The sequence below is a fragment of the Rhynchophorus ferrugineus genome, unplaced genomic scaffold (genome assembly GCF_030347505.1).
Source record: "Rhynchophorus ferrugineus isolate W39M unplaced genomic scaffold, kcgeb_rfMv2 rfM2, whole genome shotgun sequence".
In the NCBI taxonomy this organism is placed as follows: Eukaryota; Metazoa; Arthropoda; class Insecta; order Coleoptera; family Curculionidae; genus Rhynchophorus; species Rhynchophorus ferrugineus.
In genome coordinates this window covers 51,891,877-51,910,732 of record NW_027472581.1, presented here as the reverse complement: position 1 = coordinate 51,910,732, position 18,856 = coordinate 51,891,877, and the positions used below count along the sequence as shown (strand labels likewise).

The following is an 18,856-nucleotide window of genomic DNA, read 5'->3' as shown; positions in this document are numbered from 1 at the left end:
GTCAAGAAAAGTGGTTAAGAAATTTAAGTAGCATATAATATTTGCTCCTCACGATTTTTAATCCATCAATTTTATGTTTGTAATAATAATAAAGTAAAAATGAAGATCAATTTCAATATATAATATAGAATATAACTCATAGTTGGTCTAATGGTTTAAATACAAAAAATATTTTATATTTGAGAGAAAAATTTCGTGTAATATTTTTATCAAGGATGAATATTTTATCAGATCCTAAGTATTTATATATATTTCATCATATAGTATCATATATATTTTTTTTCAGAAAATATCAATATTTTTGGCCGATATATCGATATTTTTTAGCCGATATGTTTCGATATTTTTTCAAAATAAGTTATTATTTATATTAAATATTTAGAAATAATATATATCTTTGAATCTAATATTTTTTATTTTTTCTTTAAAATATCAATATTTTTTATACTTGTAGCAAAAAATTTATCTATATTTTTTTCCTGATATATGGATATATCAATATTTTTTTAAAAACATCGAAAACGATATATGGACTTTTTTTAAATATCGATATATCGAAATATCGATATTTTTTTACGGTGGCTAACACCCCTATCATGAACATCATTTGTCATTACGGGCTGTATTTTCTAGTTTAGCTCTAAAATGCCCAGTAATAAATCGCTTTTGGGTATGTCTCTGTATTCCATTATTTTGCTTATTGTTACAAATTATTTTAACAAAAATATATCGATATTTTTTAGGAAAAAAGAAAAATTGTGAAATATTATTATATTTCTTCTAGGTATTTTAAAAAGTGATATTTTTAATGAATTTTTATAATTAAGAACCAAATCCATCAAACCTTTAAAATTTAAAAGGTTTATTAAAAATTATATTTAATTTATTTTGAAAAAATATCGAAAAATATCGTTCTAAATAATATTTGTCAAAAATATCGATATTTTTTATTTTCTGCGTCCCTAATCGAGACCAGAGATGTAAATAAAGTTTCTATTTTGTTTCAAATCCATAAGTGGTGTTATTAATTACGTCCCGTCACGAATCATAAGTGTTTTATAATGATTCGTACTGTCCCCTATCTAAGATCTACCAAATTGCTAATATTTATTAAAATTCAGTTGCATCAGGTAATGGTGCATTTCAATTTCTCATACGATACACAAGCGTGGTCTTGTTTGTTCAAATCGTCCACGATAAAAAATTTGGTAGTGTTCCAAAGTTCCATATTGTAGGTCGGAAATAATTTTACATCGGGAAACAGGGGTTTAACAAATAACAAGAAACAGTGAATTAAATACACCGGGAAAGAGGGGTTTAATATGTATATTTACAATGATAATCATCCGAAAAGCTCATAAAAAGAACTTTTGGTAATAAATAATAGTTTAATTCGATTAATTTCCGCTCTACAACAGGTTGGTAATTATGACGGGTCTTTCCGGAGTTATTTTGTCAATAAACAAACTTGAATCATTTTTTAATTTCCCTACCAAATTCCGAATCCAAGTGGTAAATATGTGTATAAATTATAATATGTAAAAGGATTATAATTGGAAATTGTTTATAATTTATTGGAAAAAAGAAGCGACTTTAGCTGAAGCTGTTACAAAAGGTGAAGATAACTCACGACCCTTTGCAATAAACTATTCAAAGTAAGAAACCTTTAAGCCTTAAAAAAACACCCCTAGTCCGAGTATTCCCAGCACATCCATCACTGTTCAAGGTGTAAGGTCACCAAAAGCGTACTGAAGTGGCTGTGAATTAACATAATTTACTGGAATTTGAACAGAAGGTTGCAACTAATGAAATGCAGATTACAGTAGCTTAGTTTCATAGCCAGATTATTATTGGATAGCTGGAATACCATTCCATAGAGGGGTACCATGGAAATTTGGGTAGAAATAGTACCATTTCAAAGATTTAGAAGACCAAGGGCAAGAATAATTTTATTAGAACAATAAGCTATCCAGAGGAGACTACGTCCATCCCTATGGTTGTTTCTTTAGGAGGTCACTGGCTACGGACTGCACTGCGTATTCAAGTACTTGTTAAGATTTACCATCGCAACAAGTGAGATGTTTAAAAATAGATTGTCGGGATAGGGGGTTTTACCTATTTTATAATAGACAAAACCCCTCGCTGTCATTTTCGAATCGCCGTTTAATAAGTCCCCTCTTCTTTCCATAAAATAAAATAGTTTTTACTAAGAAAATATTAGATTTTGTACTGGTCATTACAATTTTTAAGTAGCTATTGTTATTTTTATTGGATAAATTCTAAAACGATTTTTTTTGTTTACTTTTTATTTTATTATTTAATGTATGATACACTTATATGTGTGTTTATTTTTTCATTAGTTAATTAATTTGAATGAAATATAATATATGGTTGAAAAAAGCCTGTCTTATTTCCTGTAGTATCAAAAGGCCACACCTTCGCTACATCAAGAAAAAGAATAATTTAAAGAATGCGAGACATACCCTCTAAATGTATTCACACCTAAAACAATTAATTGAAGTTTGCTTTTAGAAAAAAATGATCAACTGAAGATAAGTTTGCGACGACATAATTAAATTCGTTTAATATGATTTCAAATACAACTTCAACAATTCAAGGTTATTGCAATATTTGTTGATATATTTATGTTTAATATTGCTTAATCATTGATTAAAAATGCAGCCGTTTGATATTGATAACTTGCTTATTTATTAAAAAAATTAAAGCTCTAATTAAAATTTTATGCTATTTATCATTACTACGCATTTGGTTACTCTAATATTAATTAATTTAAATAATTTTAATATTTTGAAAATAATTTTACAAATCGTGATGAAAATAAACACTGTTTTGGTATCGCTCATTGCTCTGGATTATTAATTGATGTAAGAAATTCAATCTTGTATATGATTAATACGCTAAGCCAATACTTTTTTACATACTTCTTTACCTTCCTTTTTAAGAGCATTACGATCACGAAAGGCTGTGAGATCAGGCATCGTTGAAGTTTACATACAGAATTTAGTTTTATTTTTGGAATTAAAGGCTTATCAGCCTTGTGGACTTTTTATAAAAAGTGTACAAAGCTATAAATAGATGTATACTATAAATATATAAAATTAAATAAAATAGAAAGCAGCATAGCTAGACAACCATCCATACCTGTCAATTTCGCTCTCGAGTTACGCTTATTTTAGCGGTACTTTTGTATAATAAAATTTTATAAGATGCACTAATTGTGTAATTTTTCGTATAAATTTCGTCTTTTGATTCTTCGTCATATGAAAATTAACATAATGTGAAATTAATATAATGTCGTATAAAAATAATTCATCGATTTTTCAAAATTATTAAGCATTCTTGTTTGAACTTACTTCTGTAAACTCAACTATTATTTTTGATTATTCCAGTATTGTTAGGAATATCGATATAAAAATATAATACAAACAGGATAAGGCTGTAGAAAGTTATGATATTTTACGTTTTTTTTTGTAATGGCAACAAATTAATGTACCCACTTTGACGAAACATGCTAACATTTCTTTCTAAAATTTGAAATTTGAAATTGAAAATATTTTGATTTGAAAATAAGAATCATATATCCTTTCTGTCTACAAGAGGAGAATTTTCTTATTTTTTAATTTTTTTCTTACTTGTCTCTTTTCATTAGATTAAGCTTTAGATTTGTACAGGAAATCACTTAATGAAGTGATCTTCGTGTCATTATATAATGAAAATCACTAAACATATATCTTAACTATTGGATAGATTGTTGAAATCTAGGAGAATAAAAAAATGTTTGATAAACACATTTGTCATAAATTTTACTTTTTACTGGTACAATTTTCATTAGATTTTGAGTTTATTATTATTTTTGTGGTGATCGGGAATTTTTGAATGATTTATTTATAAAAATATTATATGCTGATGTTTTCCAAAAAAAAAACATGAAAAAATATATAGTATTACCGTATTAAAAAAATGATGGTGAGCGAAAGATTTTTCCAAAAATATTTTTTGCATACCTTTGAAATGGTGTATTTGTGGCTCCCCATGTTGGATGTTCCAAATTGGTACACAGACCATCGAATCGCCTATATTTTCCAGCACGACATTCAACGTTGGACATGAAAGGAGGACATATTTCCCGAATGAGAGTTTTGCTAGTATCGATGAGTGGTAAACCTTTTTCTATATCCTCGTAACTCAAACCATACCTGAAAGGCAATTAAATAAATCAATAATAATGCATTGTAAATTGTAAATATATAGTTAAATTTTTGTAAAATATTTTGGAGAGTTTTTTTTGAAGTATCAATGCATATCTGGATTTTCGATTGTTGATTTGAAAATAAGCAATAACTTATTAGGAGTTTTCAAGCTGTTCTCTGTGTTTTCAATTTATATTTTTTTTAGCACTTAAATTTCTGAGATATTTCATACTCCTTACTGTCCGTTTAATGTACTAATGCGAACAAGAAACGATATTAAATATTATAATATATTAAATATAAGATAAAAATATTAAATGATAGTGTACAAAAATATATGTCTCCATGTACGAAAAAATTTAGTTGAAATTTTAATTTTGATATCGTAAAGCTGGACTATGTTTTTACTACCATCAAATTTAAAATATTACTTTTAAATGGGTTTGGATAATAATTGGTAAAAAGTAAATTCATATCATAGTCTTAGTAAATAATAAGCTGAGAAGGGGGCTAATGGCATTAAGGGCTGTCAAGATTATTAGTCTGCGCCTGTTGCCAATAGTGATTAGAATTATTTCTAATTTCATTGGTGTTATCCAGCAACTTCATATGTGTTAATTTCAATCTTATGGGCATTTATAATCTGTGTCATCTTCAGTAACAATTTCTTATCGAAATAATTTATTATTTTATATTGTGGATGAGATTTAGAATTAAAACAACAGGCCAAGTATGAACGGAGTGAAGTGAAAGAAATAGTACGGAGTGGCTATTTCCCGAAGTGAATTAGGGTCTATAAAATGGCAAGAAAGTGTGAGCATCAATTTTTTGCGGATGTAGAAGATATTTGGTTTGTGAATTACCGCCAAATTGGTAAAATAATAAATTCAGTTAATTAATGATTGTTAATAAAGTAATTTGTTCAAAATGCCATAATCAGTGTACAGCTGAGGAACAAATCCAGAGACGCAGATTACAATGGTGTATATGTGAGTCGAATCAAAGATGATCAATTCTTTATAAACTTCAGTTACGAAGACGACTTTGTGCATACAACTCGCAGCGAACATCTCGAAAAATGCCAGAAAAATGCGTAAAGAAGATTCTAAGACAAGAGGATTGTATCTTGTCTGCAACTATGAGGAAAATTGGCGTAGAATGTTCGAAATATTCCGGCACTAGTAAACAACAATAGTAAATATTTTCCTCGAGTACCGATTGTGGTTGCTGATAAGATTATTATTATAACTTTTTAGCCAATTGAATGTAAAAAGTCGAAAGTAAAGACGGATTACAGATCAAAAATATTATTTTTCGTAAAGAATATTCTCTCACATATCGAAAAACCATCGCATTCAGCTTTCACATTTAATTTAGTCCACATTTCAAAAATGTATTAGTGGAAAATGATTTTTATTGAAATAAAGAGGTAATGACTATCAGTATCCCATTTCTACTTTAGGTATGGAATTTGCTCATTTGTCCAGCAAAATGTATTGGTCCGAAATATAACAATGATTTTTATAAAATAACTAAACTTATTTTATAACTTAATAGAATATAATATGGGGTTCAAATTTTTGTTCTCAGATATATCAATCATTGTTATCCGGATGTTCATTAAGAAAGTTTCATTTCTTTTAAGTTTACTTACGTTTTTGCTAAATAAGATGATATGTCGTAGAGGACTTCACCGACTGTGGCAACATCTTCAGGCTTCCAATCACCATGAGGTTGGGCAACAGCTATATAAAACGAGATGTATCGTTAGCTCTATTAAGTAATAAATATTTACGTTTTTTTTTACTTACGTATTCTTTTTCTAGCATCAAGGTAAGCTGCATTAATGGCATCGTATGTTATACAAGTATGTGGACCATTATAATCTCTGTTGATAGTATAATATATAATGTATATGTACATAGAATATTAGATCAAGTTGATATATGATCTTAACTACTATCTAAAATACTTACAGGTGTGTTCCTCTAAGTAAATTCAATGTATAATCAAATTGGCTGCTTCTACCTGGACCATTAAGCAGCAAGGCACATTCGCTGTTACCATTAACACTGAGCTCTAGTGGATGATAATGTACAACAGAAAGCGCCGATTGTGCGTGAAATAAGAGTAGAATAGCAGTGGATATCACTGCCCGCCTTAACCTTGAAATAATAAAAATAATTTAGTGGTTTAGTTTTTTATACTTATTTTAAAAATGACGACTTAATTTTATTCATTACTTTTATATATTTTGAATTTATTTTTAGTTTAACTTTTTATATAGTTTAATAAGTTTCCTATGAGTTATCGAAAACTTATTTGTGAAGATTACATATCTGAAACTTCAAAGAATCTGCTAAGAAAAAATCCGAAAATACGACATAAACAGAATCGCAGTTGTATATATAAGATTTTCGTACTCTGTCAGTTTTTAGAAGAACGTATTCAATGTGAAAAACATATGTTCTCATTTCTTATTGATTTGTTTTCTGCTTTCGACTGTATATGTTGGTTCTCATTTTGGTTATTTATGGAAGCAAAACATATTCCTTCACTGAGTTCGAATGTCAAGTCTATTTGAGATTCAAGCATTCCCAAGTTGATGTTATCTTTCCATTTTTTTCCAACATACTAGTGGATGCGAATAAAGCGAAAAGTCCTTAAAAAGACACATTGCTTTCAATGTTATTCCAAAACCTTTTTGACCGCTGATTCTTCAGGCTCTTTCAAAAGCTGATCTTGCTAATCTTTCTGTACACCGGTGACAAACACTGTTACAGTCTGACATCGGTGCTGAGGTATTTTAAAAGGGACATTTAAATCAAATTCTATATATTTCAGGCATTCGGTTAAGATGCGAAAATTAGAGCATGGTTAAGGAGCACATCCAGAGACGCAAATCAGTCAACGGTTAAAGGTGAATTTTCTCATAGATTTCTATGGTGAGATCGCCGATCTCTTGGAATGGAGATTAACATTGTTCATTGGCCATAACAGTTGTGGCCGATAGACATTTCTCGATTTAGTGAATATTCATTCCAGTTAAAGAATATTATAACTATAAGTCTTAAGGCACCAATAACAACAGATTTGTTCATAAGTAGGGTGTTTGCTAGTGTCCCCCAAGAGCCAATTATGAATTGTTGATTATGATGATAACTCATAAAATAATCTTTGAGCACTTTAATATCAAACGATGACAAAATTTAATAAAACAATTTAAAGTATAATTGGCTGGATAATTGGTAATCAGCAACTGATGAATATCTATATAATAGATCTTAGTCTAGCACTAATACATATCTTAATATAATATTTGTATTAATATTCTTATTCCTAATAAAGAAATAATTCATCTTTAGGGTAAGCGGCGAATTATACATCTAAGTAATTCCTCGATTATGGATTTAAAGCATGATTTGACAAATTTTTAAGTTAGTCTAACATGTCAGATAACTCTTGAGGTACAATGTATATGAGTCTTCATTGTGCAATTCTTTCGATTATTCATCAGCGAACTTTATTTATTGCCACTGTCTGGATTGTTCTTTGTCTTACAAATTCAAATTATGACTTTCAAAATGTATAGACAATTCTGGACACGCTTAATTTGTTAGAGCTAGACACAAAAATGCAATGATTCTCTTTTGGGAAGCGGTACGAATTAATAAAAATGACTAATCTTATTTAAATAACATAATGAAATAAATATTAATTTTATAACTAATAATTAATTTTTATTAAAATCAAGTTAGTGTATTAGTATTTGTTCTGTGGACACTTACGAGATTATAGATTCTTAACAAAAAGTACTTTTTAAGGTCAGGTATTTGGTTGAAATTGAGTAAATTGTAAAACTTGGCTACGGCAGTTATGCTTAAAGATAAATAGTTCACTTATAACTATGCAATGAGATATCATTGTTTTATGATCGTTGCTCCACTCTTTTCGCACCTTATCGTTAGTTTTCGTTATAAAGGGTTTCACATTTACAGTGCTTCCATAAATGTTAGCTTGGGGAAACTCCCGTCATACTGTTCCTGTCGAAACAGTATTACTCAAATGAATGTTGACTTCTGCTGTCACTTTGTCTACGGTAGTTTTGTGTTGTTTGACCTCAATTTTTTTAATTTTCGCCGGTTCCTATCTGTGAACTTTGAGTTTCGCTCACTACTCCTCCTAAATATGTGAATAGTGAATAGTGTTGCTTGTGAAGCGTTAAATAATTGAGCCGTTTTCGTCACAAATGGTTCAGATGATGGAGCATCAGCGATTTGTCCATTCAAAATCTATTAAGTATTCCATCTAAAATATATTACATTTAAAATATATTATATATTTCACCGATCGCTTGTTTTAATTGTTGCAGAATGAAATGTATAATACACTGAAATATAACCTACAAGATTTGGCATTTAAACTGAGCATACATACGCGTCGCATTATTTACACGGAAACAGCGCTACCAACATGCAACATGCAAGATACACTGCTATATATTACAATGGTTTTCATATTATTTTGTCTATACGCTACATATAGCTTGACATGAATATTAATAAATAGTATATTAATTTCTTATTATTGATTGTGACTATTGTTATTTTTATATAATAATTACATTTTTATCCATTAATGAATTTATTAAATACTTATCTTAGATTTCATTAGTATGAGTTCAATATATTCAGTGTTTTTTCCTCATCATATTTGATCTAGTTTTTATCTATATAAATACATATTTTGTTATGTAATTCTTGAGCTATTAATTAATTTAATCCGTTACATTTTATGTCACGCGATATCATCCCGTTATAATCGTTTCAAATGGCATGATTGCAACGCGATGAAAATATTTAATTTAATACTAAACCAGTTAAATGTCATTTGAAAATAATTCCTACTGTTGTAACGAAGATAGATTCTGATTGTGAAGATTTATGCAAAGTTCTTCGAGATTTATCGGTCGCCGGTGTACTTATAAATGTCTGCAGATGGATATTTGCAACGCCGGCTTTCGCAACGACTTTGTACTGTAAATCAAAACAGGAAATGTCTGACATCATTTAACTTCTGTTCAATCATAACGAATAGGTGAATAATAAATCACAATATTTTTGTTTTGTCATTAAAATATTTTATTATGAAAAAATGCTGGCGAATGGGCTTTTATGATTACTTTAAGAATATTTAAGATGACTTCAGTTTTTATATATAATATATATGGCAAAGAAATAAGGAAAGCTGAAATACATTAGCAGATATATGGTTTGTTATAACTGTATTATAAGAGTTTGAAGCTTTATTTAACACAAACATGTAGCATATCTATAATAGATTATTTGTCAGTTAATGAATTATTTTCTGAGTAGGATGATCGTCTAGGTACAATCATTTTCTTGTTTAATGTTTTTTAATATTTCATTTCATTTAAAAATTCCTTCCGTTAACTTTTAAGGTTCCTCAAAATTTTTCTCGATAATTACAAGTTTACAATTCGTGTCAACTTTTGGATCCGAGCAGCTGAGAACGATTCTTAGCGTCATTTTTTACCTGAACTCAGATCTTCAATCCGTGTGTTAATATTGTGATGTTAGTCAGCTGACGACATTGCATTAAATATGATTTGGAACTTGTTTTGTGCTGTTATTGGGCTTCGGAAGGTGTGAAAATGCAGACAACTCAAATGAGATAAATGCATTCAAAGATGAATATTTGCAGTACTTTGGTTTTGTAATAGTAAACACTGATAATCAGCGGGTACGGAAATTGTTACTAAACAGAACAAAGCTGTACATGTTGTCACTTGGTGAAAATGTCTACATTACATTTTCTTTCATTTCTGCCAACCTTATGGAAAGAATGACGCATTCGGATGTTTGTTACAAACTTATCACAGGATTGGAGATCCTAGGCAGTATAAGGGTCTTAGTTCAACCTCACTGATGGTCTTTATTGGTTAAAAATAGTAGAACAATGTATTTAATGAATATTTTGAAAACTAGAACCAATTTAAAAAAAAACAGTTTGCCAATTTACATTTAGGACCATAATTTAGATTATAAACAGCTTTTGATTGCTTGGACTTCAAGTCTAGTCCTCAGGTTATTATATATAACGATTTGTTGTTTGCTGTTCACTCAATTTATAATATTTTTGATCCAGGTATATAGTAGTGAAGTTGTACTTAATATATTTTCATACTGGTATGTCTGTTAAAAAATCCTTATTATCTCGCTATTTTTTTTTCGGTATATGTACCTAGCACCAATTTCGAAACATATATCGTTAAGATGTCAGTTGGGGTATTCTATTCTAGAAATTTATCTTATCCCTGTAATATTTTCAAGAACATAGCTGTTAGTGACGCGGCATTTAAACCGGCTCGGCCGGAACGGAAATAGATTTTGCGGATTCTGCGTCTACTGGCTATCGTGTGACTTATTGTACACTCATAAGACTTTTCATACAATAACCGACGTTATTTCTCAATCGATATTTAGGTTCAGAAACCCAAAATAATAATGAATCTATGAATTTATTCATGTAGACTTATGCAACTAAACATTTCCGTGCTGGAACTTACACGACTGAAATTGCCACTTTTATGACAGTTTGCATTTGTAATAAAAGCTTGAATCCCATTTTAGAAATGATGACCCTTATGTGAATAATAATTGGCCCAGAAGCTTATGCGTTCATCGTTTGAGGAACTGAAGGTATTCAAGCTATTAATGCTTCAAAGGAGACCAGAACCTCTCGTTTGAAAGAAAGGAGTTCGGAAAATGCTTTTTTGAAAGACCAATGTATTGAGCAGATTGAAATTGCAATGAAAAGATTGTAAATTGAAAAAACGTAAGTATAAAGTACCATACGCTATTTTTTTTTAAACCCCAATCATCAGCCTACAACTTTTTCGATTTTTAATTTTTGCACTTTTTTTTCTTGAATGTATACTTTAAAAATCAATAAATATCTAGTAAAAATATTGTTTGTTTTTTATTTTGCTTGAAAAATAGTTAAAATTCTTGCCTCTAGATTAGAATACCTTTCCAAAAAAAGGAACTTGGGAAATATTTTTAAAAATATATTATAGACTTTTTCATGTTTTTCGCAAAAACTGCTATGTTTGAGCGACTAAACTGTTTATCTTCATTGGTGTCTCTGCAACGCGCAATAACGTGGTTGAAGTGGGCATAAGTAATTATTGATTTTCCTGATGCAGTGTATATAAGTGAAATTATTTCACTAAACCCATTTTAACGGTAAACTAATAGTTGGAATAGTTTATAGGATTAGTTTTTATATAGGCTAGTAATCTATATGTTAGATCAGAAATAATTCTCTGGATAATGTATTAATTGTTTAAGTTATAATATAAAATCTGACTTGAAATAACAATTTCATAACCATGAGTTACGTCAGCAGTTGAAGTAATGTTCAAGTTCGAGGAGATATCCAGAAATGTTAAATGGATGTATAGCTGTAAAAGTTTTTCAATATAATCAAGGCCTGCAAAATACGACAACTCCTTGGTTTGATGAAAATCACTTTCTTCGAATTAATTTTTTGTTTTTGAAACTTAGAAGTCAATTTTTTACTCTAATTCAGTGACTTTGACGATGATTTTTTGAGTTATTTGTGTATTTGTATGTATTGTGTATTGATTGTTATTTGGTATGTTACCTTAATAGAAAATGATTTATCCTGATTTTCTACTTTAAAGATGACCTTCATCAATTTTTACTTTTGAAGAATTTAGTATATACTTATAAAAGTATAATAGAAGTTAAAATATAATTGGATATATAATTGGAGAATAAAATTGGAAATGGTTTTAAACACAGAAAATTTATTAATTTGCTTTAAAAACTGTTTTATTCAAAGAAAGAAGATGAGGCTTGTTAAACGGTGACACAACAAAGCGACAATGAGGATATTTATCTATTCGAAAACAGAGCACACCCCTCTTACTCGCTTACCATTCGGGGAGAATACGTTAAACTGAAGACGTCGATGGAACTGGCGCATGCGCACAATAGGCTATCCTTCCCTTCTCTACTTAGAGTATATAATCGGCTATTTTAGGTTTTGTGATGCATTAACAAGTTTATAACAATAATAATTAAATTGTTGTGTTTTTCTTATCATTGTAACATACATTGTTTTTAAAATATGGAAGACCAAAGATAAGTATGCAATGTAATATTAAGTTTTATAAAGTTAAAATATCCAAACACCATCAATTTTGTTTAGAGTGAGAATATTTACAGCCTAATTTGTAACAAAACATTTTCAAGGACATCAAATAGAAATCAACATATGCCAAATTTTCACTCCGATATAGCTACAAATTTCAAGAAGGAAAGAAGAAAATTAATCTCTTTGTTCAAATAAAGACGTTGGAAAGGGTTTGAAAGAAATAATATACTATTGTACTACAAATAATATTAAAGACTATAATTCACTTTTATACACATTTTGTTACCTACCATATAATTAACCATCCATTCGTTTTAGTTTAGTAAATGTACAACACCATAGCTAATCAGTTCAGTAGTCGATTCATTATTGGGGTTTGTCCATCAAAAATAGTAGCAAAAATTACAGTAACTGGTAAATACAAGTATTAGACATTTACTGCATTTATTACGATCCTGATATATTTGAGTAATTATTTAATTTCTTTTATAGGTGAAGTATTGCTAGTAGTTGTTGCTAGTATTATTATCAGTTATTGCTAGTAGTTGTAGAGTCAAAAGATGAAAGTTAAATCAGAATAACAGAAAAAATTAGATAAGATTTTGCAGGATGCAAGAATAGTGGACAACGTTACTTTGAAAAGATTACATTTATCAGTAGGAGTTGACCTGAATCGAATAAACAAAACATATAAGATTGATCATCAATAACACCTTAATGATCTAATGAGTGTGAAACAAATAAGGAAAAAAGAATATATTTTTATAAAAGAGCATAGGTAAATACATTATTGTTTTGTAAAAATTATGATGTATTGACTGGTGACTTCTTTCAGTTGAAAAGTAAGATGGTCTGCAAGATGAAGATTTTGCTTTGAGATAGATACATGAAATATACAAAAACGGTTTATTGACTTTTTGTAAATAATATTATATTAATAATATTAGATATTGAATAATGAACTTCATCTTAACATATTTTAATATAATTTCTATATAAATATAGTGTTTTTCACTCCATTTTTTAAAAGATTTGCAATAAAAATGTCTAATAGAATATGACTTTTTATTTTCAAATGTTTCCCAATTTTAGTTTACTCGCTAAACAAAACTACAACAGTCAATTATTAAAATGTGCCTTTTAATTAGTATTTAATTTAAAATATTTTATAAAAATTTAATGATAATTGTCATATTACTGTCTTTGTTAGTCTTTAAATGAGTTCCCAGCACTTTACTATTACAATATGTGTTACAATATATATATATATATATATATATATATATATATATATATATATATATTTATTTATTTATTTATTTATTTTTAAGTCTCCTTTTACCAACTATGGATTTATCTGGTTTATCTATCTGAAATTGGGATTAAAGTTTAACGTGGGCTCCGAACCACGGTTCTCAGCATTAAGCCTACTGAATGGCGAGTGACCAACTTTAGAATCATCTCAGAAGACATTCGGTCTTACCCAGCCAGACTGGTGACTGGAATCATTTTCTTTGTCAGATTTTATACTCTTGCCTAGAACAATCACAAATTTTAAACAGTCACAAACATAAATTTATGACCATGGCTATGTATTATCGCCTTTACCACTGCGCCACCAAGCGGGCTTATACTGAAATTACCTTCAGTTTACAGTATCCTCCATTCGGATAGTCTTAAAACAAATGGCCCTTGCACATGACCGCGATAGCCAAAACCGTAACGGTATATTACATATATGCTTATAATCAATTGACTTCAATCTATATTATTTTCAATCAATTATATATAATATTATTAATATTATCAATTCCATATTATTTTTCATATATAGTAAATATGTGAATTGAAGTTCGTTTATTTCCAGATATAATATTTATGATGTTCTCCAAGTCGTTTTATTTGTAAATTATTCATTTTTATATTATATTTTAATTAACAGCCACAAAAATAATAAAATTGAAAAATGATATCATGGCTTGATATATCTAGCTTTTAATAATAATTTTCTCTTTAGTTTAGAAAAGGCGGAAGAGCTATGTAGGTGAATTATTATTTATTTCCTTCTTCTTCAAAGAATTATGTTCCTGTTTCTGCTTGAAACTAAAACCCCCTTTAGTCATTCAGAACGCTATGATACCCGCATGTTGTGCAACAAATTCCACATTTACTGGTTTAATTAGTTCATTGCATCGCAAAGAAAGTTCTTAATAAATCTTACATAAGTTTTCAATTAAAATAACATAATCGACTGAACAAAGCTCGTTCTAACGGCAGATAAAACAAATGTTTTGACTCGAAAGTGAGAGTACTCTACAGTTACATTTTTTATCTTTGTTGTCGTCTGCTGAAGCGGTGACGTTGTGATGGCCTTGTCGGTGACCGGCAACTGTAAAATGCTATCTCGGCCACCTAGTCCAGTTTGTCACGTCATGAGTGGACGATTGGTCGGAGTTTGTTGACTGATGGTGATCGTGAAGCAGAACGGTGTTATACGATTCGATTTCGAATGATATTTATAGACAAGGAATGTACTATTGCTTTATTATGGTCGTTCTTGTACGTGCTATTTTATTCTATTGAAAAACGAGTTATTTGAAGCAACAATCTGTTTTACTTTAACACAAACATCAAAAAAATATTGGATTTTTTTATAGTAAATCTAAAAAAATAATATAATTCTTGCGTTTAAATATATTTTATAACATCAGGTTCTGAAGTATTTATAATTAGATGTAAAGGGCAAAAAAATAACCGATTCAAGATACAACTGTATTGGCAAATATATATGTTGCGAAGAAAAGAAATATTAAAGCAAAACTGTGATTTCATACCCTAAGTTTGAAATATTTTCTCCATGTCACTATGACTAGAAAGTTTCTCTGTTTTAACAACAAGAAGTTTCCAGATTTGAGTATGTCAAGTTCCCCGCTGAGATGCACTCGGAAGGAAATTATTTGATACAACAAATATTTTATTAAAAGACAGTACTTTTCGTACTAATCTACGTTCACTCTAATAAAAAAATGGTAAGATCAAGCTGCCATTATCAATCATCTCAAATAGAAAAGTGTACTGAAGAATAAGTGAAGCTCAAAAGCTTGATATCAGTTAACTGGATATCGATGTTATCCACAAATGGCTGATATGGATAAAAACAAAATTTGAAAAACTTTTTGCATAGCAGCTAATGTATAATAAATATAATATCGATTTAATTATCTTGAAAAAAAACTAGGTTGCTTATACTTTATACTACATCCTAAATAAAAAATGAACTCTCTCCGCGTTAATTATAGGACAAAATATATGTGTTAGACTAAATTACTATTTTACTCTTAAATAACGTTGAAAATGAACCTTAACTTTGGATGCAATATTATACCTTTGTACAAATCGTTCTTTTATCCTTTATATGAAATTTGTAAGCATATAAAATCAATAAACATTGAATGTATACTTTGTGTATAAAAGTGCCTAGTTTGGACATATATATTATAATCTGACAAACAATAACCGTTTCAGGCACTTTAGCTTAATGTCCAGTCTAGTTAACTAGACAGATGGAGACTAATTAGTCCTTAGACGATGTCTTCTTTAATTACTTGTCGGTCGGTTGAACATAAAAAGTTACCAAAACTAAATTTTTCAGTAGTAGTTTTTTTAAATAATATTTCTAGGTGATTTTTCAAATTCAAAATAAGTTTCGGTGAGAACCTAACAATGTAGAACAATTTATAAACCAGCGAAACCAACTATGATACCGACTGACTTTCGAATATGATTTTACAAAGAGAGGCTTCGGTTTCCTGATCGATAGAAGAACTGTTCCCGTTACATTGCTTTTCAGTCTATATGATATTTAAATATGAAGGATGCACGAGTTATCTAACGACAACTTCAACGGGTGACATATAAAAAGCTGCCTACAGTCAATCGAGCCTAAAGCTACTTGTAGCATCCGAAATAGTCTTTCAAGAAAGCTTGAATTCTTTGAATGCGTTGTTTAAAGTAGATTATGCATATTCTATTAAGGTGCGGCAATAAGTGCACAGTTGTGAAAAAAATTCAGAGATTAAAAATGTAATGGTTTGAACATGCCTGTCGAACGAAAGGTGAAGGAATTCCTCATATACTTCTGTGACGAAATCGATCTTCTAAAAGGAAGACAATCATCGGCTCCAAAAAAAAAACACGTATGAACAACATAAAGAAATATTTGAAAAATAGCAGAGTATCAGTATCCAGTAAGAGAACAATTTTTGGTGAAGAATACGTGACATTCTACGGAACCAACAGCAGCGTAATGGAAGAGAAAATACTTTCATCGAACGTCGGCTATGGATCGATGACAATGATGATAAACATTACCATTTAAACTAACACGTGTTTGATGCATACCTTATACATCAAAACATTTACTCAAAGAAACTGTTTAGATCACTATTCATAAATTAATGTTAAGTTGGCGATAAAATAGTTTTGGTTTTGAGCAAACCGATTTTGTAAACTGTTTCGAAACATTCCTGTCAGTATTATGATTTTTACCTTTTGACATTTTATATCAGTCATATCTAGGCCAAGCAAGCCTACAAGCAGAGCATGTTTAATTTTATTTGTAGCTGTCAGTTTCAAATAAATTTTAACATGAAAGGTAACAAGAGAATATTTTCGGTATATTTTATTTGTGATTTCCAAAAGAAAATAATGGTTTAGAAATAATTCAGACTTAATAATTAAACAAATACTATTTAATAATATAAAATTTAAGATTTCCTTATAAATATAATAAAATTTATTTAATACAAGGAATTCATATTAGAGATATATAGTCCTTTTAAATATTTTTTTAAGAAACATCTTTAATAATATTTCAAAAGAATGTCTCATCAAGAAAGTATTTTATATTAAATTTTCTAATAGTCAATAATGTTTTATTAGCATCTCGAATTGAATTGTTTTTGCTGATAATTTAAATTAAATTTTTTTAATTTATTTTTTTTTATTTTTTTTAAATTTTAACAAAGCTTTTATATACTCTAATAAGAAAAAAGAAGTTTTTTGTAGAAGTAAAACTTATTTTTTATTTTCTGATGGTTTTTGAAATAATATCCTTAAACATGTAACACATAACATAAATGTTAAATTACATAAATGATTATAGAGACATCTTTATAATTATATATATATATATATATATATATATATATATATATATATCTCCTCTTATCAACTATGGGTTTATGGGCCTGAAGTTTAACGTGGGCTCCGAACCACGGTCCTAAAGATATTAATTAAGCATAAAGCATTAAGCCTATCGACTGGCGAGTGACCAACTTTAGAAATCATCCCAGAAGACATCCGGTCTTACCCAGCCTGGTTATTGGCCTTATTTGGATCATATTCCTTGTCGGGTTTTACACTCTTGCCTAGAACATTTACAAATTTCAAACAATCACAAACATAAATTTACGACCATGCCCCAGCGGGATTCGAACCCGCGGCTATCGCAACAGTAGGAGGACCGTCCCATGGCTTTTACAGTGGTAAAGGCGATGGGACCACCACCAAGCAGTGGCGCCACCAAGCCGGCTCATCTTTATAATTATTAGTAAATCTGTTTTGTGTAACAAGTGAAAAAAATGCCAAGTTTAGGAGTTCATGTGTTTAAAGTTGATATATTTTTATTTAGCTCTATTCATTAAAAATATGTGAAAAAATGTGTTGAATACATTAATTAGATGCATGTTTAAAACTAATACAATTTTTACACATTAGCTTGTCTTTCATTTCCAATTCGTAGCAAATTAATTTTTAAATATATATTAATCCTATAGCTTTTATTAGCAGAAATGAATCGATACTATGCATATTATACTATTTTTCGAGTCTCGCATCGAAGTAAATTCTGAAATTTTTGGTGTTGCTACTGTAAAAGATAAGAATATTTTCCGATTTGTATGTTGTCTTGCTGTCATGGTCTCATCCTCTCTATTTTTTAATTCACGTGTTTATTTTGTTATCTGCTTAGAATAACATGTATCGCAGTGTTGTCAGCAAATTTAGTCAGTGTGACATTTTATATTTGTATTTTCATACTTGTAGTTGTAGTTACATCAGGTACTTTTGTAAATAAATAGACTTTTATTCCGTGTTATGTAGTTATGTATGTTATGTTGGATTCGTATATCTTAAAAATGTGTTCAAATATACAACAGTCACTACCATACCACCCTATTGTTTGTAAAATATGTTTATAAAAGCACAAAACAGCTTGTTGACGTTATACGATTTTTTATTTAATGTGAATTGAATAGCTAATAAAATTTAAAAAATATTATTAAGAATTTCCATATGACAAAGAAGCCATATAAAACATTACTGAGTTTTACAGCTTCTTTTAAGAATCTGATATCTTGTTTTATGAAAAACTTTCTCAG

The 18,856-nt window shown here is 29.1% G+C and overlaps 1 protein-coding gene across 1 annotated transcript in view; it reads right to left on the bottom strand.

Annotated features, from left to right (window-relative positions):
- The window catches only part of cysu (peroxidase homolog), a 58,834-nt gene that overhangs the window by 8,096 nt on the left and 31,882 nt on the right, over positions 1-18,856 (bottom strand). Inside the window, exons 2-5 of the mRNA XM_076396009.1 lie at positions 6,188-6,376; positions 6,023-6,099; positions 5,866-5,956; positions 4,026-4,217 (exon numbers count right to left, since the gene is read on the bottom strand). Coding sequence (XP_076252124.1) covers positions 4,026-4,217; positions 5,866-5,956; positions 6,023-6,099; positions 6,188-6,376 — 549 coding nt within the window. The remainder of the gene's footprint in view (positions 1-4,025; positions 4,218-5,865; positions 5,957-6,022; positions 6,100-6,187; positions 6,377-18,856) is intronic.